This window comes from Thermobia domestica, chromosome 3 (assembly GCF_964235325.1).
Source record: "Thermobia domestica chromosome 3, izTheDome1.hap1.1, whole genome shotgun sequence".
In the NCBI taxonomy this organism is placed as follows: domain Eukaryota; kingdom Metazoa; phylum Arthropoda; class Insecta; order Zygentoma; family Lepismatidae; genus Thermobia; species Thermobia domestica.
In genome coordinates this window covers 82,572,696-82,595,078 of record NC_137456.1, presented here as the reverse complement: position 1 = coordinate 82,595,078, position 22,383 = coordinate 82,572,696, and the positions used below count along the sequence as shown (strand labels likewise).

Sequence of the window (22,383 nt, the reverse complement as noted above, 5' to 3'; positions counted from 1 at the left end):
AATGATGAGAAATAAATGAAATGGTGAAATTAAGAAAGTGGGAGGAAACGCCAGAAACCGAGACAAATCCTTCGCACATGGCATTGGTATACCACAAAGTTCATTTGGCGCAAGCTCGGACCGATCCAAGAACAAATCAGAGTTGAACGCTCTGCCACTGAGCCACCGCAGCCCCAATTTTGTCTTGAAGTTGTCCCCCCTCGAACGCCAGGAAGCTTAAATGGAAGGTAGTTGCTCATCCTACTCCCTTTCCCCGATAAGTTAGCATTGCCTAAAATCATTTATGACTTATACAGTACATGATACGCATCTATTCCAGTGGCGGCTTTAGCGGGTAGGGCGGGTAAGCACGTTCCTACCCAAAAAAATTTAAAAATATATAATCGCTAAAAGATATAATAAAGAGTAAATGTATTTTCCACTATTGATATTAATGGTAGATAGTTATTTAACAAATAGCATCAACCACTACTGTAGAAGTAATTTTACACTGGCATTAATCAATCAATCAAATGTGAATATGCATCCGTAAGTGAGGGAGCGGGCCTACCCAAAATTAAAATCCTAAAGCCGCCCCTGATCTATTCCATAACGAATCACAACTGTTCTGCAGGATAGCGGTGGTGCCACACCGTATTAATCAAGTAAGTAGAAATTTCCTCAGATATTTCCATTATTGTGACAACTATTTCTATTATTATATGTAGTGCAAATCTAAGAGGAACAAAGAGGTAAATAAAGAAAATTACGCATTGCATAATGAATTCCATAATGAATGCAAATCACAGAATATCAGGTCTATAGTAAGCTAAATTTCCTAGTGTTCGCGGATTTCAACCAGTAATCTCCCGGTAAACAAAAGAAGAAGCATTAGCTCTTCAGTAATGCATAGGTCTTCCGCCAGGGATTGAGTCTGGATTTACGCACTGTGTTAAATTCTGATAAAGAAATACAGCGATAATGTTTAATGTTACTTTATAGATGCTGGGAACTCGCTGAGGCATATTTTCATATCGTTCTCGAAGTATTCTCAGTGTTTTGAATAACATGCGAACGTCGGCGTGAGAACAAGCTCTTCCATCTTTATCAAAATATGTTGTGAGTGGGTTTTGTGCGAACGAGCGTAGGTAGCGAGAAATCTGCAAGAGCTACTTTAGATTTGTTATTATTTTTTTCTGCGATCATATAGTTTGAGAAAAATACAAATATAAATTATGGTGGTCATTATATCCTTACAGAAGGTCTTCCTTCATATACACGCACAAAACCGTAATAACGAGACAAGATAGACGATGACATGACAGTTACATCATTAAGGAAAATTGATATAGATTGTGGAGAAGAGAGCGCGTAGGGGGGAATCATACGCCGTGTCCACTCGCTTAATAACACATCATAACGAGGAACTTTTTCCCCCTTCTTGTAATTTTACAGTAAAAAAAATCAAAGATTTTCCTTTTTTTAAAAGCAGTAAATAGGAACTTTAGCTAAAGGACAAGCTGTTCGAATATGGTGAACATGTGTTAATGTGTTATCTATATTATTATCTAGAATATTAGAACTAACTTACTCATCATCGCCAGACTATACTACTTTATATAAAAACGTGATATTCAGACCAAAAACAAAAGAGTTTTGGTGTATAATTTAAATATTTACTCCTGTAAATCGAATATAATGACACTAATTTTAAATTTATTGATAATACAAATGTATTTTGATAAAGCAAAGGACATTTAATAAACAAAAATCGAGGAACAAGTCAGTAAAATCACAAATTAATATCCCTGTTCGTTACAAGAAAAAATATTCACTAAATAAATAAATAAATAAATAATCGGTAGGAAGGAAAAAGCCATAGTGGTTAGAACGCAGTGGTTGGTAGCGAATGAAATAAAAATGAAAATGAAATCTTTAAGTTTTACGTCCCACGCTATGTCGGCTAGGCTAAAGAAAACGGTGATGATGAGAAAAGAAGAAAATGGTGGAATGAAAAAAACGTAGAAGGAAACGGGAGAACCACGTGAAAACCCAAGCACTCGGTGTTTGTTAACCTCAAAGTTCACTTGTCGGGAACTGAGATCGAGCCAAGGACCCCATGCACCAGAGGTGAACTCTCTACCACTGAGCTATCGCGGCCCAGGTTGATAACAAATATAAAAGTGGCAGGCGAGAAGATAGTACAGCCGACTAATTTTTTATGCCTATTTGATTCATGTTAGTGATGACATGAACTGCGAAGAGATAATAGTGACGAAACTAGCATTTAGGGTGAAGAAAAGTCTATTTTGTGGATCCTTGAATAAAGGATTAGAAAAAAAGAGCCATACTCGTCAAATGTTGAGTTTGGAGTATTGCACTCAATAGCGCAGAAACTAGACATTCGTAGGTTTTTGAAATGTGGGTGTGGAAAAGAATTTAAAAATTTAACTGGAACGAACGGAAGGTGTTAGTAAAAGTAGAGGAGGAAAGAACAACTTTAGATGTAATTAGGAAGAGGTAGAGAAACTGGTTGGGACATTGAATGAGAAGATGGAAGATGTGCTAGAAGGTATGGTGCAACGAAAATAGGAAGGCTGCAGTTAAGGGTCTTCACTACAGTGAAATTAAACTACCGCTAATTTTAGAATTTTTCTGTAATATCTTCAAAACAAATACAAATATTCGAAAAGTAGAAACGCAGTGAACTAGACAATACGATTTTGCATGTGATACCTTCACCACAATTTATCTATCTGCTTTTGGTATGCCGCTATTTATAGAACCCGCAAAAAATACTAAAATTAGCTACAGTTGCAAATCATAAGAAGATAGATGAGTTGTGAAAACTCTAAAATTAGCGGTAGTTTAATTTCGCTGTAGTGAAGATCCTTAATGGACGATATTAAAACAGAAAATTCTTACATGAAGACGAAGAGATTAGCTGAAAACCCTGGTGCATGGAAGTTACTCAACTGCGGAAAAGGTATACAATAATGGCAAATCGCTTATGTTGATGGTGGTAATGATGATAATAAAAATAAACTAACAAATGCCCTCACGCATTACTGCGGGTAATATTTTATGTTCCTCCTGTGTCTTCCGATAAATAGTCATCTCATTGTCATAATTGCAATTTTCTCATTGCACCTCTCCATACTGAATGTCCGGTCAAATATCGAAAAGTGCTGAACACGTGTGTAATTACTTTAAACGAAAAGTCCAAATAGCAAATCTAATATCTATAACCTTAACAGATCCTAAGGTACATATCTTATTATAATAACTGCGACCTCTCATTTCATCCTTCCCACGTCGAATATCGAAAAATCATTCCTTAGGGGTACTTTACGTCACAAAACATGATCTGTTCAAATTTCAAGTTTTTCCGTTGAAAGTTTTGGCCTAGGCGATGTAGGTGGGGAACGAATTAGTCATTCAGGACTTCTTTTACATACACAGATAAACTTTGAAAATAAGAGGAAAAATATAATGCTGGTACTCAAATCTTTTAATTTTTAGTTAAAGAAATAACTTTTGGAAGTCACTTCAGGTAAGGTCTCGTTGATAAAATAATTTTTTATACTTACTCTGACACATTTAAAACGCCATTGTCTTATGTTTAGCACAATATAGAGACACAGTGTACAGTACATATTGCACAGAGGCTATGTTAGGTGTTCGTAGGGTGCCGCGGGGCCAAAGTACTGGTAAAAATCTCCGATCGTAGGCATGCTACGTCTAAAGCCGGTAAAGCAGTAAGTAACTTCCTCAGATGCTTCACTTTAATTCCTATACCTATATTTATCATTAAATATTATTTTTTTATGAACAATGGTTTCTTATGAAGAAAAATCCGACGTAGATTATTTGAAGAAAGTACAATGTGTGTGCGATGTGCTTTTGTATCTACTTCTTCGGAGAACACGTTTTGGCTATAGGAGATGTTCTTGTTGCAATATAGGTGGTACGTAACCTGTTAAAGATGCATTGAAACTCCAGTTGGTGTAACTAAGCAAAACTCAGGGTAACTCTCGGTTAAGTTGGTAGACCGCAAGATCATTTCATGAAGGGAGGGGGGAAAAGTTACCCTTTACGTGCGCCTGCTTGGTAAATGAACCGCAAAACATGCATAATCAATCAGTTAATAGATAACATATAGGTGAAATTGAAAATAGATAGTCTATTAATAATATAACCTTTGTAGAGTATATCTCCAGTATTTTTTAAAAATATATATATATAAAACTATTGAGCTAGAGATAGGATAATGTTCGTGCGTATTTTATTATTGTTATTTACAATTTTTTACATTCAAGAATAAACAAGAACAAACAACAAAAGCAGCAAACAAAGACCACGGATAACACAATGGAGATAAATGAAGCATGTAGAGTAAGAGAAAACCTTTGCGATTACTGTAACGAATATCCTTCATGGTAGAAGAGCTTCCTACAAAACTATATTGTGTGAGAAGTAAAAGACCTGCTGATATCACCATGACAACCTTTTTTCTGCTGAAAGGGCCCACATAAACAATAGAAATAAAGGGGAATAGATAGTTACTACTGTGACCAAATGATGCACACTCTTAGCTAAATTGCTAAATGGAAAAATATATCATTTTTTTAAAAAAAATCTTTCGTTTTAAATTCCAGCCCATAATGCAAGATTTTTTTTTTTTTGTTTTGTTTCGTGTAGTATATTCGTTGGTCATAAAAGAACTACAAAAACAGCAAAGATCAATGGTATCTCAAAGAACCAGAGATTATCTGTTCAGACATGTCAAATCGTTTTGACTACTCGTACATATTGATAGTTCCTGTTTAGTATTCCCCATGAGACGAGACGAAACGAATAATAAAGCATCGTCGCCTCGTCTCGATTTTCGAAGAATTATTTCTGGTCTCGTTTAGTCTCGAAAACGTATTATATAATTTGTAAATTTATGTAGATAGAGTAAAGTCCCGAATTGGTGGCCGAATTTGTCACAATGCTGGGTTATCGTCAATGGAGATTTAAAAAAAAAAAAAAAAAAAAAGATTAAGGAGGAGTGTTTCCTCAGAAAATACAGTACTATACTTGTATGTATTGATTGCTTGCGGATACAGAAGAGAATAAACTACTCAATTATCCTTAAACAAAGGAAGAGTACGTACGTTCTGAAAGCATACAGCCTTTAGTATACCATATGAAAACGAAAATTAATAAATACATGCTGTACAGTAATTTACCTGATAAGACAGACCTCAGGAGAAAAAATACTTAAACGGGTGTGCGCGCGGGTATTTTTCCGCCATACCAGGGTGTGACCGAGTTATGCAGGTTGCCGGGCTATCGAATGCTGTGTTTTAGGGGCTCTACTGTACTTGACTTTTGGAAATTATTTTAACAGAATATGGCACTTAGTAATAGCAAATCAAATGTTATTAATTGAAAAGAAAAAGATACATATCAGCCACTTAATGTATGATTTGCCTATCTTTCAAACTTTACTAAAATGCTCTTACATGGTATTTACCATACCATTAACTCGTTTAACACCAAAATAGTTTGAAATCTAGAACTTCGATATGGCTAGTATTACTGTGAGACGAGAAATTTTTCATCTCGTATTGTAAAGCGAGACGAAAATTCCTGTGTTTCTTGTCTTGGGGGGAACTCTATTCCCGCTGCAACCCATCATAGTCCAGCATCACAGTATCCGTCCGTTTGACCGTTTATTTCTCAAAACTAATGCACGCAAATCAACCAAAATTGAAAGAAGGGAACTTGATGGACTATTATACAGCAGATGTTGTGCAAAATTACGTAGAGATCTGCTAAGTCAAAAGACCCACCATTGGCCATTGCACCTAAAACGGTGCGAAAATAGAAATAATAGAACATATCCGGTATTGAAATAAAAATAGTTAGAATTACTCCTTAACTGATTGAAAGAATAGGACCCACTTCAAAACATAGTGACTATAGTTTCCCACTAACAATGTCGGGCATTAACCAATTAAAATCAAATACAATTCATCAATCAATTGAAAGTAATTGATGTGAAAATTAATTACAATTGAATCAATTGTAAACTACATTCAATTAAAATTGAATAACTCAGTTTAATTGCAGTTGCTTTCCACAGCAATTACTTTCAATTGATTGTCATCGATTAATGGCCAGCTTCAGTTAACAATTGACAATTACTCACTTGAATTTTTTAATTGCAAATAATAATTAAGCTTACAGATTAATTGTTAATGCAATTGAAATTTGCTCAACACTACTGTATACTATATGTAGCAAATTAAGTTGTTATCTAACAGATTGTGTTTATTGTAGTTGCTGTTGTTTGTATTTTCCTAGTAGAGACACACATATAATTTGAATTGCATATTAAACTCTGTCAATTTAGGATTGTCATTTTTCTTAATATTTTACTTTGCTTTCTTTCTAGGTGCGGACGTGGCTCTGCGCGTCTGTAATGCTGACCCTTTTGGTCCTCATCATCTCTGGGGCAGCGCAGGCAGACACTTTCACGCTAGGCTATATCACAGGAGCCCACAGGTTACCCGGGGATGGGCAATATAATCGCCCCGGGCTTACAATCTCGGGCGCCATCTCGTTGGCCGTGGATGAAATCAACACCAGCGGATACCTACGCAACGGACACAATCTGACCATCAAAGTAGCCGAAACGTACGGCCAAGAAACAGAGAGTATCTTAAAGACAGCGGAACTTTGGACGAAGAACATCTCCGTTTATATCGGACCGCAAGAGACGTGTGTTCACGAGGGAAGAATGGCCGCGTCTTTTAATCTTCCGATGATATCTTACGTAAGTAGGCGATTTTCTTTTACTTCTCTCTCTCTCTCTTTTTTATCTCATTCTTCTACAGATTATCTTTCTTGATTGGTTGTTATATAAAATGTGTCGGAGACTTCTGGTTTGCAGACAGCTTCTCATATAACAGCTTGTGCGTGCGTATAACAACGTATCACATTTATGCTTTACATAATAAGGACGAAAACTATAAGCTACATATCAGCTTTGAACTTTCGTCTTTATAAAACATTTGTCCAGAAAGAAAATAAAGTACGCGAGTTTGATACATAGTAGTACAATTGTGTCCCTAATTGCAAATGTTCTGATCGATCTTGCTGCAAGCAACTTATATATTTAAAAGTAATTTGTCAGAATGGGGCATGTAATATATAATTCATAGAGGCAGTGGCGTATTTAGGGGGGTGGCTTCCGGGCTTAAGCCCCCCCGAAATCTTACTTAGTATAGTAAAGTAAATGAAATATCTTGCAGAATTTTCACATTTCCAGGCAAAGCCCCCCCCCAAAAGTTAGCAAAGCCCCTCCCGAAACAAAATCGTAAATACGCCACTGCATAGAGGCCTGAGTCCAGGGATGGCTCAGATGGATATTCACTCAGCACCCTCCTAAAAACAAGAACCCATTCGAAATTTATTATTATTTCAGTTTCCTCCTTACACTTACCGTGGCCCGTCGCTATGCTTTGGGACTCAAACATGACATTCAACCTGAAAACATATGAACTAAAAAAAAAAAAAGTAAATTAAATAAAAATGCATGCAAAACATTTCTTCATAAATTAATTATCTCATTTTAGTTGAGTTTTCTATTTGATATGGCCTAAAAATTACGATGTATTAATTGTAAGTTTCTTTTTTTGGATGAAAAGATCCAATATATTTCAATCGAAAAAACGTTCTTGTACGTCTTGTATCTGGAGAACTATATACAGTACAGCCAAACCCAAACTATCACGTAACTCAGTATGATGTGCTTATTCCGTAGGAAATACTAAAACTCAATTTCGGGGCTGTTCAAAAATTTTATGGCCCCTGATAAAAAAAAAAGTAACAATATATGTCAATCAAAAATGTTCGTCTAGGTCTTATATTTGGAGAACTACAAACAGTGTAGCCAAACCCAAACTATCACTTAATTCAGTATGATGTGCTTATTCCGCAGAAAGTTCGAAAACTCGATTTAGGGGCTGTTAAAAAATGTTGTGGCCCCTGATCCAAAAACTATTTATTGGCCAAGATCGTAATCTTTTAATCCTTTATTTGGCTCCTAAAATTGTTGTTGTTGTGTTTGTTTAACATCCCACGAATACGTCGCGAGGAAGAGAACAGTGATGAGGGATGAACTAAATGATAAAAATAAATTTTAATGATTTTGTCCATTCTTAGAGGAAGATGACCCCATTTTCTATTTACTTGTATGGTGAACTCGTTTTCCAATTATCGGGTTACGATATTTTCCAATTTCAAAAACTGGGAAATTTAGAACTGATGCTTAATTTTATATTTTTTACATATTTTCCACTACCTCTAAACTTTCTTCAGGAATCTGTCTTACATGCGATACATTCAGTGGCGTACACAAATGTGATTTTCGGGTTAAATCCACTCCTTTGAACAAGATGTTTTGAAAAAATAAATATTTACATATTAAGATACATTTGTGAAAGTCCTGAAACTATGTATATTTGAAAACTTAAACCATTCCCCTTTTGATGAAATTCTGCGTACACTACTGGATGCATTCATTGAAATCTATACATGTTACGCGTTTGCAGAGCATAGAAAGTTTAATATCAATTTTCAGTATTATATTTGAGCTTACTTCTCTTCTTTGCCCACTGAGCATTTAATTCTGTAAATCTCTTTGAACTTATAGTTTTAATATTCTAACACAGAAACAAAGAATATTTTATTATTACAGAAGGAAGAAATACCATTCGAGTTTATATACTCCTGTAGATTTAGTATACCATAATAACGTCTGAAGTTCACGCATGAAATAAAAGCAAGGATATGAACGGCAAAAGAAGCATTTAGGAGGAAGAAAAGTCTGTTTTGTGGGGCCTTGAATAAAGAGTTGAGAAAAAGTCCCATAAAATGTATCGTGTAGAGTACTGTACTATATAAGGCAGAAACATAAACATTATGCAGAAATAATGAAAAACGATTGAAATTTTTCAAAATGTGGGTGTGGAGAAGGATGGAGAGAGTTAGTGGGATCGAGCGGAAAACGAATGAAAGAGTGTTAGAAATGGTGGGGGAGAAAAGAACAGCTTTAGATATTATTGAGAAGAGGGAGAAAAACTGGTTGGGACACTGGCTAAGAAGGAATTGTATCATGAGGAACGTGCCAGATGGTATTTGCGACAGGAAAGAGAGAGAGGAGATGAAGGAGGTTACAATTGATAGAGGATATCAAAACAGAAAAAAAATGTACGAAATGTGAAGATAGTGGAGTGTGGAAGTTTCTCAGTTGCGGCAAATGACCTGCTAATAATGGCAGAATACCTATGATGATGATGTATGGTATTTGCAGGAATAAAGTGAAATTGAAGAATTGATTACTGATATGGAGCAGAAAATAGTAGGTTTATCTGTATGTTCAACAATATACTTGCTGCGATCTTTCAACCAATTTCTTATAAATAGAGGGATGGAAAGCAACGCCGATTCATTCATAATAAGCAGGCGAAATTGATACTGGAGACGACCTACATGATTTTTTTAAAAATTTTTATTCTTTTTGTCTTCTACGAACCAGAAACACTATTTCATTTACCATATTTTATTTCGTTGTCTGTCTTTCTTGAGTCCATCCATGATAATCTTGATACAAGTCAACGCTAGAACCAGAGACACTTATACTTTCCACTACTTATATATACCGTATATATATATATATATATATATATATATATATATATATATATATATATATATATATATATATATATATTACATCTGCTTATGCTTGTGACATCAAATATGATACGAAGCTTTCTGGCATCCAGTGGAAAGCTTGGAGTATATTAATATTTGTTTGCATATATTGTTATTGTAGACTGTTCCCATAATGACCATCGACTTCGATTTTATAAAATTTGAGAGAGAAATTTAACTTTTTATTTTGTGGTCAATTTGAAGGCATTTTATTACACTGTCATTAAGAAACCCATATACATCATCTTACGAATCAATCATTATGGAAGAATTGCATGTGTAGGTTGCAGCAGTGGTACCAATCTTTGAAAGTTTCATTAACAACTATTCTTTTTTTCTTTTTTTAATTGATGTTCTGAGTAATTGCGCGTTCTGTGTAAAGGTGCAGTAAGATTCTCTCTCTCTTTCTGTTTCCAGCTACAGGCATAGGCATATGGGAACTACCAGATATACTTTCGTGTGTACATAAGTTAGTATGTGTGTGTGGCGGGGTCGGGGGTATGAATTATTTATTACGATCACTTAGTGGAACTTATCGTAACATTCCGCACGATAACTTTTGAACGAATGCGAATTTTTCAATTCTGTTTTTTGAAATAGATAAATAGAGTAATTATCTCGAGGAAGTTTGTTAACGAAGATTATTTAGTCAACAGAAAGTGGTGCAAATGAGCCATTTCCGGTTTCAACGTTGATCACTGTAGAGCACATACTGTAATAGATAACGACAAACGGTTTTCGGCAATGGATTAAACGTTTCAAGGACAACTCCCATATTCATTCTCAACACTATAGTAAAACCGGAAGTGGTATAAATGAGTCATTTCCGGTTTTATTGTTGATCACTATAGAGCAAAAACGGTAAAAGATAGCAAGAAGCAATTTTCGGCAATCGATAAAGCGTGTCAAGGATAACTTTCATCTTCATCATTAACATCCTAGTAAAAGCGGAAGCAGTAGAAATTAACTATAATTTCCGACTTCAAATTAATCTACATAGGGAGATAGGGAGAAGCTGTTTTGGGAAATCAGTTTAGCGTTGTGGGAATAAGTATCGTTTCCTCTCTTAAACTTCTAAATAAACCGGGAGTGGCAAAACCCAACTACTTCCGGTTTTAGTGTTGATCACAATAGATTAGAAACCGTAATAAATAGCGAGAAGCGGTTTTCAGTAATCAACATATTAAGTGTTCCAAGAATTTTCTAATTCGACTTTAATTTTTCTACTCAAACCGGAAGTGACAGAAACCAATCACTTCCAGTTTAAGCATTGATTGTTATAGAATATATAGCGAAAAGGGAATAGAATGGAAAATTTATTAAGTGCCCAAGAGTGTATTCCATCTTGACAGTAATCACTCTACTCAACTAGGAAGTGAAAAAAAATATACTACAACTTCTGATTTCCAAATCAATTGAGAAAATATTACGTAAATCTTTACTGTTTTTACTATTAGGATTACGTAGTGAAACTTGTAACATCATAATGTTTGTACATACGTCCGTCCGTTACTCCGTACGATGACATTTGGACGGATGCGAATTTTAAAATTGTTTTTGCAATAGAAAGATACAATGATTATCTTGAGGGAGTTCTTTAATAGAGAAGATTCACCAACCGGAAGTGGTAGAAATATGTCATTTCCGGTTTTAATGTTGATCATTATATAACAAAAACGGTAATAGATAGGGAAAAGCGGTTCTTGGCAATCGATCATACGTTTCATAGCCAACTCTCATCTTCATTCTTAATAGTCTAATAAAACCGGAAGAGGTACGAATGAGCCATCGAGAATGGACAATCGAAAAAGCGTTTCAAGATTAATCTACTTCACCCTTAGCACTGTAGTAAAACATGAACTGGTACAAATGAACCATTTCTGGTTTTAACGTTGATCACTATAGAGAGAAAAGGGTAATAGATAGTAAGAGGCAGTTTTCGGTAATCGATAAATAGTTTCAAGAATAACCTTCTTCTTCATAATTAACACCTTAGTGAAAAAGATGTGGCAGAAACTACCTATAACTTCCGGTTTCAATTTAATCTATATAGTGCAAAAATTATAAGTTATAGAAACTTTTTTTGGGAACTAATTTAGCGTTGTAGGAACAGGTATAGTCTCTATTAAACTTCTAATCGAACCGGAAGTAGCAAAACCCAACTACTTCCGGTTTTAGTGTTGATTGCTATAGATTAGAAACTAACTAGCGATAAGCTGTTTTCTGTAATCAATTAAGTGTCCTAAGAATATGTTCTATCTCGACTCTAATCTTTCTACTAAAACTTGAAGTGGTAGAAATCAATCGCTTCCGGTTATAACATTGAGCGTTATAGAATGGATAGCGAGAAGGCTTTTTTTGGTAATTCATTAAGTGCTCCAAGAGTATATTCCATCCCGGCAGTGATCCCTTTACTCAAATCGGAAGTGAACTAAATATACTAGAGCTTCTGGTTCCCAAACCACTACATAAAATATAACATGATCCTCTTTAAGATTTTATTATTATTAGGATCACGTAGTGGAACTTGTAATATCGTAATGTTAGTACGTACGTGCATACAGTACATACGTCCGTTACTTCGAAAGATAACATTTGAAAGGATGCGAATTTTCTATTATTATTATTATTATTATTATTATTATTATTATTATTATTATTATTATTATTATTATTATTATTATTATTATTAATTTCAATAAGTAGATAGTGTGATTTTCTCGAGAGAGTTCATTAATAGAGGTGATTCGACAAACAAAATGGTAGAAATGATTTTTTTCAGGTTTTAACGTTGATCAATAAAAAACAAAAACAATAATGGATAGCGAAAAGCGGTTCTGGGCAATCGATTATACGTTTCAAGGGAATCTCTATTCTTATTCTTAACATTCTAGTAGAACTGGAAATGGTAGAAATGAGCTATTTCCGGTTTTAACACTCATTACTATAGAGCAAAAACGATAATAGATAACGAGAAGATGTTTCTGGCAATCAATTAAACTTTTCAAGGATAACCTTCTTCACATTTAACAAGCTAGTAAATTCTGAAAGTAACAGAATTGAGCCATTTCCTGTTTCAACGTTGATCACTATAGAGCGAAAACGATAATAAATAGTAACAAGCAGTTTTCGGCAATCTATAAAGCGTCCCAGGAGTAACTTTCAACTTTGTACTTAACACCCTAGTAAAAAGGAAGTGTAGAAATCACCTATAACTTCCGGTTTCAATTTAATTTACATAGAGCATAAACTATAAGATGTAGGGAGAAGCAGTTTTATGGAATCAATTTAACGTTGTGGAACAGGTAAGTTATTATCTCTCTTTCTACTTCCGGTTTTAGTGTTGATCGCAATAGATTAGAAAAGATAACAGATAAGGAGAAGCGGTTTTCTATAATCATTTAGTGTCCCAAGAATATGTTCTATCTCGACTCTAACCTTTATACTAAAAGCAGAAGTGGCATATATCAATCACTTCCGGTTATAGATTGGAGAGCTAGAAGGGATTTTATGTAATTCATTAAGTACCGCAAGAGTGTATTCCATCTCGACAGTAATCTCTGTATTAATACCAGAACTGAAAGAAATGCGATACAAATTCCGGTATCCATATTAATTGAGAACATATTACATAAAATCCTCTTTACGGTTTTTACTAGAGTTTATTTTTAAATTTAATACTAGCCGGATGTTCACTAAATTTTGTGAGCTACTAGCCCATTCCCTAAGGAATAAGTACTGGCATATTCTGTGGTCAAACACGGCCAAGAACGGTGGACGCGGGTTGCATTTCATACCTTATTTCTCGATAACTACTTAATTAGCCAGCAGCATTTTCTTGATAACTATTGGCCGAATCGGAACAAAATTCGGTGGTGGGCAGCCCTCAACCTAATTAAGATCTCTACATTTGCTGGTCGAGTTTGGCCAAGTTTTGGGCTTGATTTGCGTGTGGTAATTTATTTCTCGGTAAACTCTTGTCAGATCCAATCTGAAGGATTTGCCATTACAGAAAGCCGCTCGTAACTATTTATCGATTTTGCTTTATAGTGTTCAACGTAAAACCGGAAATGCTTTATTTCTACCACTTTCGGTTGGTAACGAAAGGAGATGAAAAATATTCTTGAAACGCTTAATCGATTGCCGAAAACCGTTTTTGTTTTATAGTGGTCAACGTTAAAACTTGGAAAAGGTTGATTTCTACCACTTTCGGTTTATGGATCACTTCAATTAACTAGCTCCTCCGAAATAATTACTCTACCCATAGTTTGCAAAAAATAAATAAATAAATAAATAAATAAATAAATAAAATAAAATAAAATTTTGCTTTTTTCAAGAGCTATCGTGCGCAGTAACTTAGTCGCAGCAGCTATCGTGGTCTGTTATTATTATTATTATTATTATTATTATTATTATTATTATTATTATTATTATTATTATTATTATTATTATTATTATTATTATTATTATTATTATTAAGTATTCTACCTGCTGGCAGGTACTGGGACTAATGGGAGATGTAAGTGTGACTGTGTGTTTTCTTAGGTTCTGGTCTGGAAATTCTTCTTTCACCTTTCTCGGTCTTCAGCTTCCTCTTTTTATTCCCAATATTTGATACCATTTTTCAAATCATCGACCAACTGCATTCTTCTTCTTACTATTCCTTTCTTACCTTTCATCTCTTACTTTCGACTTTTCTCTTCCTCAGTGGGTTGAGAAAAGCTAATACGTTTTAATCTGGTTCCTAATAATTATTACCAGACTGCAGTTTCCTCTATCTATTTTCGAATACTATTTTTAAGAAATGGAATTATTATTATTATTATTATTATTATTATTATTATTATTATTATTATTATTATTATTATTATTATTATTATTATTATTATTATTATTATCGCGTCTATTTTCTGTTATTCTTTTAACTGTTAGAGGAAAGGTTCATTTTTTCTACAGTCTCACTTTATCTATAATGCTACTTCGGTATTATACTTAATGTTTAGTTAACTCAAGAGAAAGCGGATCTAGTTGTATGAATCCTCCATTTCATGTTAGCCTTCGGTGATCATTTAGTACTGTTCAGCGAGGTAATTTAACAGAAGTACAATGTTCTTATAGAGTATTCGTTGTAGTGTTATAAAGTAGGAAATGATACAAGACGCTGTGTTTTCTAAATTAAAGTTTTGGGATCTTCTAGGGCAATTGTTCCAACATTTTTAACAAGCGCCCACATTCTTAAACTCTACACACTTCACGCCTACATCATTCGCGATGTCTTTGACCGTTTCTGCAATTTTATTTGCAGCATTGTATTCTCAAATCATCAGTAATAGCAACAAAAATAATAACAATAATAATAACCTATACTGTATATAAAACAGCATTAGTGAGTTACTCATTATCGACCAAGCCATAATGCTATAATTAGCAAGAATACTCTTTTTGACGAAAGCAAGGGATAAAGAAGGATTTTTGGAAATATGTCTCCTTAGAGGCGTAAATAGGATAGTGTATCTTGCTAATCCCTGAGGTAAGGAAGATGAAACTAGGCATATAAACTAACCATTAAAAATAACTGAACATGTTTCTTACAGTTTCTCAAAGTTCCGCACCTAAACAAGAAAGGAGTAATTCGTATAACATTAATTTTTCAACTGTATTTTATTTCATTTATTTTTAGAAAATGATAAATGTCATCATCATAGGTATTCTGCCTTTATTGGCAGGTCACTTGCCGCAGCTGAGAAGCTTCCATGCTCCACGATCCTCCGCTAACCTCTTCGTCTTCGCGTATGATCCTTCTGTTTTTATATAATCCATTAATTGTAGTCTCCTTCGCCCCCTCCCTCTCTTTGCCGCCACCATACCCTCTAGGACGTCCCTCATGATACAATCTCTTCTTAGGCAATGTCCCAACCAGTTTCTCTTCCTCTTCGTAATAATATCTAAAAGTGTTCTTTTCTCATCCACCATTTCTAACACTCTCTCATTCGTTTTCCGCTCTACCCAACTAATTCTTTCCATTCTTCTCCACACCCACATTTCGACGGCTTCCAGTCGATTTTCGTCACGTTTACGTAATGTCCACGTTTCCGCCCCAAACAGTAGAACACTCCACACGAAGCATTTTATGAGTCTTTTTCTCAACTCTTTATTCAAGTTCCCACAAAACAGACTTTTTCTTCCTCCTAAAGGCTTCTTTCGCCATTCCTATCCTTGCTTTTATTTCACGTTCGCACTTCATGTCATTACTAAGAATACTATCCAGGTATCGAAAACTATTCACTTGCTCTATTTTCTCCCCTCCTACTTTTATATTTGACACAGACCCCTTCGTTCCAATCACCATGGCTTTTGTCTTTCTAGCATTTATTTTCATCCCATATTCTTCAAATCCCTTTCTCATTTTTTCTAACATTTTATTGATTTTCTTTTCAGATTCTACAACAAGCGCCATATCGTCTGCAAATCTTATGCATTTAATCATTCTACCTCCTACCGAAATGCCATCATCATCATGTAAACTCTTTTTCACTATCTCTTCTAGATAGACATTAAATAGTGTTGGCGAGAGGCAGCATCTTTGTCAAACTCCCCTTCCAATTGCACTCTCTTCCGTCAGTTCTTCCCCTATCCTAACACTTACTTGTTGGTTCATGTATAAGTTTCTTGTTAGTCTTCTATCTTTCCATTCCAACCCTATCTTCGTTAGAACTCCCAACAATAATTCCCAATTCACGCGGTCAAAAGCCTTTTCTAGATCAATAAATATAACATACACCTCTTTCCCTTTTTCTATAAATCTTTCACCGATCGCCCTTAATAATCCAATTGCATCTCTTGTGCCCTGCCTCTTCTGAACCCGAACTGCTCCTCCTCAACTTCTTTATTCGTTCTTTCATATAACCTTCTGTTCAGTATTCGGAGCAGAATTTTAGCTGCATGAGATATGAGACTAATAGTTCTATAATCCTCACATCTCTTTGGGTTCGATTTCTTAGCCATCGGTATCATGATCGTTTTCAGAAAGTCTTTTGGCCATTCTCCTGTTTCATATATTTCATTGCATAATCCGAACAATTCTTTCTTTCCCTTGTCTTCTATATTTTTAATGAATTCGATTGGTATGTTATCTATTCCAGTTGCCTTTCCATTTCTAATCTCGGATATAGCCTTTTCAAACTCATCCCTAAGAATACTAAATCCTTTATCATCCTCGCCTACTTCATTTTCTACTTCAGCATTTAGGCTACACGGTCTATTCCTACTCTCATATAAGTCTTCAACTTATTCTTTCCACCTTCCTATGACCTCATTTCTCTCGCTGACTACCTTCCCATTCTTATTTTCTACTGCCATCATAATACCCTGTTGATAAATGTAAGAATTCTTTATATTAGAGACGTGAAATTTTAAAATTAAACTCAATTAGAAACGAACCAATACATATTTAGGTTTTCCGAAAATTCTGTCCTAAGATGAGAATGGAGGATAGTGTCTACCTATTAAAATTTCTGCATTTGCTTACGTTTGAGGTGTGAAATTTGGCTTTGATTTCTTAACTATAAATAATTGAACGTATGTTTCCGGAAATTCCCCTCTTAAAGATGGAGAAAAGAGACGATTTCTATAATAATAACATTTACCACTATTTATTCAGAAAATATCATGAAATGTGAAATTCGTTTAAATTCGTAATGTGAAATTTCGTATACCAACTCTGAACTAAAAAGAATGGAATACGTATTTCAGAGTTTTCAAAATTCTCCTTTTAAGCAGAAGGAGGGAGGAATTAATTTACTTATTTCTCGACATTCAAATCGGCGTTTGCTGTCTCATCATCATAGAATGTTCGAGGAGAATTACTGAACATATTTAGAACTACTGTAGAGTATGGTTTCATCATATCGTTTTCACTGAAATGCGTATCCTAAGGGGAGGGGTCAAGGTCTAAAATATTTGCTAAAAATACAGTATCTTTCAAATCTCTCATGTATGAAGATGAAATTTAATATAAAAACCAAGTAGACACGCGACCCAGCGTTCTAGGAAATTCCACTTCCGTCTCATCTCATGAAAAATGATTGAGAATTTTAGAACATAGTTAGCACTTGGCTGAAGCCATTTCTTAACCATGTCAGTTTCATTAAAATTCGTATCCTAAGAGGGTTGAGGAGTTAATATATACGGCGAAAATTAAATATCTTCCAAGCCAAGGAGATGAAATTAGGTATATAACTTTTTACTTAACGAGGTCATCATGTGGACATGCCCCAGCGTTTTCGAAAATTCTGCTTCCAAAAGAGGTTACAGTGTGTCAAAGTGTTTGAAACGTCTGAAATGAATTTTTAAACATATTTAGCATGTAGGACATTTCTATTTTATCAACTCACTTCGAAATAAAAGAATCGTAAAAGCAGAAGAGAATTTAGATTTCTTGCAAAGAATAAATACTGCATCGTATAAAACACATTTTTGAACATGGTCGAGCTAGGGGTTTTATTTCACTTTTGTTCAAACAAGTTACGTAATGGGGAAAGAGTGATCAAATATAACTTTCAAATATTTCCCATAAACCTATTCTACCCGTACGAAGAACGGGTTTGCATATAATAATAGTAAATAATAATAGCCATATTCTCACAAATTTATATTTATTTCCAGCAAGATTCCTGCATAGCATTGTAGTGCAGTGGAATATTATATTTTACCAGTTTTGTCAATGAAACCACAGTTCTTACAGAATAGTTATTTCGTGTTTAAATATTTCATTTAATGTTTTTTACAACATTCGTAATATTTGTAATTTTAAATTCAGTTCTGTCAGAGACTCGCACCCATAGATTAGGAGCCACTGCTCTAAGGACTACCTAGAAACTGTGAATTTACACCTACATAGGATGTGTGACGTGGGGTGCCAGTAAGAAAAAATATTGAAAATTCACGAAAAGAGGAGGAATTGTGGTGAGAGTTATTTTAATAAGATACCCTCATCTCCGAAACGTATAGGACTGTGAACTTAAAATTTGGTATTTGGATTTCCAATTTAAAATAATTTAACGCATGTTTCACCATTTCTTTTATATCTTAGTAATAAAGGAGAAGGAAAAGGTGAGAATAGGAATTATTACTCATATAATAGCATATCGGTATCTCAGAATCTCTGAAAGTTACAAACATGAAATTTGGCTTTAGGACTTCTCATTTAAAACAAAATCACTTAAAGACAGTAAACAGGACCACCCAATATTTTTCAATTAAAATTGAAACCAGAAGTTGCAGTAGATATCTACCACTTAGTGTTATTTACTAGTGATTATAGTGGAGATGGAATATATTCTACGGGCGCTTAATCGAATACAAAAACCGTGCCTATCTATTGCCGTTTGTCATATAGTCTTGTTCAAGAAAACTTTGCTATTCATCTCTCTTTGAAAAGGCCTGTGGACTTACCTATAGTTAGAATTAAATCAAATACATGTGAATTTTGTTTGGTCGATTAAGAAGTTTATTTAGAGCCACAGCATTGTAATTTCCTTTTGCGGTTGCAAGAATATCATCTTTCATAGCAGGGTGAGTGGTCAAGATTTCTTGAACAAGACTGTACAACGATGAACGTTAAAACCGGAAGTGGTTGATTTCTAATAATTATGTTTGATTACAGGGTAAAAGAAGAGATGGTATTTTAAGAACGCTACCTATTTTAAGAACGCTAACTCATTAAAAAAAAAAAAAAACTCTTTTCGCTGTCTCTTATAGGTCATGTTCTATGTATATTACATTGAACCTGGAAGTCATACTGGATTACCAGGGTGTCTATCGGTCACGAAAAGGATTAAAGAAAGTCACGAAATCAGAAAATGGTCATGAAAGTCAAGAAATTTTGCTTTTGGTTCACGATTTATTTTATCTGTACAAATATAAGTACATAGCCTATTTGTAAATGTTGTTCTATAAAGTGTCAAAATTCACCACCAAAAACGCATATAGTTTTAGACGCTACCAAATCACAAGTAAAGCACGCTTCTATCACGTGCGTGAAAATTGGCCCAAGTCGCACTAAATTTCGCTTTTGAGAATGTTACTAAATTTAATGGTTTGTTAAAGAAAAGGTCATGAAATTTCATTTTGGAATTTTAGTAGACACCCTGTCATTTCTGATTTTATTAGAGTGTTATGAAAAGACAAAATGTATTCTTGGGATGCTCCGTCGATTGTCGAAAACAGCTTCTCGCTATCTATTACAGCTTTTGCTCCACAGTAATGAAAAGTAAACCGAAAATTGTTGATTTCTACCGCTTCTAGTTTTATCAAAGTGTTAAGGATAGAAATGAAAGGTGTTCTTGGAATCTTTTAGTCGATTTCCCAAAACTGCTTATCTCTATATATTACAGTTTTTCCCCATTCAACGTTAAAGCGGGAACTTGTTTATTTCTGCCACTTTCTATTTCAATACAGTATTATGGATGGAGTTGAAAGGTATTCTTGGGATGCTAAATCGACTGCCGGAAACCATTTCTTGCTATCTATTACCCTTTTTGGTTTACAGGATCAACGTTAAAAGCAAAAATGGTTGATTTCTACCACTCCTGGTTTCTGATCCATAACCTCCTGGTTTATGATCCTCTACTAACGAACTCTTTCGAGATAATTACTTTAGCTATCAATTGCAAAAAACAGAAGTCAAATTCAGTTTCGTTCAAGAGTTTCGTGCGGAGTAACGGACGGGATGGACCAAAGTACTAACTGTACAATATTATTATAAATCTTACTCTGTAATCCCAATAATTAGATACATATTTCAGCGTTTCTGATTGTGACCTAAAAAGAAAGAAAAGGGTTTGGAAGAGAATAAAAGTGGATATTACAATTATTATTATACTAAGATGTTTATATCTCGGGATCCCGTAAAGTTGAAGACATGAAACGTGGTATTTGAACTGAAATTGGTATGCTTCCTGATATATAAAGAGCAAGGCAGGGACGGCGCTAAGGGTGGGCGGGGGTGGGCAACCGCCCACCTGATGGATGGCCTCGCCCACCCATCCGCCCACCCCAACAGAACAGGGGTGTCATTAAAGGGGGACAGGAGGGGGCAATTGCCCCCCGCAAGATTTTGAGGAATACATATACTTTATCGATTGTCTACTAATATACTAGTGCAAACTGTGAAAGTCTGATGTTGTTGGTGTTCTTGCCCCCTCAAGCGAAGTCTGAAATGACACCCCTGCAACAGAAGAATAAGAATAAAGGTGACCAGTGCCGGATTTCGGTTTGATGGGGGCCTAAGCTATTGAAGATAATGGGGCCAATTTATTTCTAGCATTCTTTTTCAGCGACAAAATTTCGCCTTTTTTGTTTGAATATATGCTATATGGTAATTTATGGACCTAATACATATCTATTAAGTAAATACGTTTTCGTGTATATTTCGTTAACTTAACTTACTGTTTTGAATACATTACAGAAAAACTGTAAAATTTGTAAAATTAGCGGTAGTTTAATTTGGTACCAATAAAGTCCCTTGCCGATCTTTTTCCACCAACTATGATCCACGCTCCACGCCATGCTTCTACAATATGTGGAGACCGCATCATTTCTCATTTCAAGTTGTTTCTATTCAGTTTGGTAAAGTTTGAAACGTTTCCAGGGATCCGTGTAAGTAAATACAGTCTAAATATCATCCAAGGTTGGTAATTACTGCCTGAAGCTCAACTAATCGTGTGAGCTTTTTCCAGGTCAGGTTACTGGAGTAACTCAAAATGGAATGCAACCCTCGAAGATTACACAAGGTGTAATACGACACAAATTCGCTGGAACCAGAGGCGAACTTAGAAGGTTTAAACTGGAGAAGGGGCAACTAAAACCCAGATTATGATAGATATATCGTGAGTTTACTCTAAACTTTCAAAAATATGTAAGTAATGGCTTCAATTATTTTTGTCACTCAAAAAACTGGTATCGTAGACCTCTCCGCACCTGGATCCGCCCCTGCCTTTAGTGATCCATTATCGCACTCTATAGATCACTATATGAGCTCCTCCGTGGCTAAGCGGTTAGCGTACGCACCTTTGGCGTGGGAGACCCGGGTTCGATTCCCGGTGGGAGCTCATGTGGTTTGGATTCCACGTTAATCAGTAGGTCCCGTCTCATGTAGCCTCGCTGCTGAAAGGGACGTTAAACTCAAAATCAACTCAACTCTATAGATCACTATGAAAATCAGTGCCAAGTTCTGAAAGTTATGAAAATACTTCTGCAAACTACTTTTCATACTTACGTACAGCGAAATAAAATAGCTATAATTTCGCGATGTAAAGATTATTGCCGCTTAGGGCTGTAATTCCTTTATATTTTACTATTATTTCGCGAGCATGTCGTTTTATGCCTTCTTCTTAAGCATCCACTGTTACCAGATTCAATTTCTTGTCGAATTCCAAATAGTACAAGAAAGGGTAGCACTAGAGTTCTATCCGCATACAAGATACTGTATCACTTATGCTGTGAAGTCTTATTAAAGTAGCTAAGTGTAATGGCTGGAAAACAGGGTCCCGATTACAAATGGGGCTCTGAAACAAAATCCCCATTACAAGCGGAGCTGGGAAACGAGGGTTCCATTATAAGCGGGACTGGGCA

The 22,383-nt window shown here is 35.0% G+C and overlaps 1 protein-coding gene across 1 annotated transcript in view; it reads left to right on the top strand.

Moving 5' to 3' along the window:
- The window catches only part of LOC145680557 (guanylate cyclase 32E), a 966,530-nt gene that overhangs the window by 439,376 nt on the left and 504,771 nt on the right, over positions 1 to 22,383 (top strand). The window contains exon 2 of the mRNA XM_081751189.1: positions 6,425 to 6,805. Within this exon, the coding sequence (XP_081607315.1) occupies positions 6,452 to 6,805 (354 nt within the window). The 5' untranslated portion in view covers positions 6,425 to 6,451. The remainder of the gene's footprint in view (positions 1 to 6,424; positions 6,806 to 22,383) is intronic.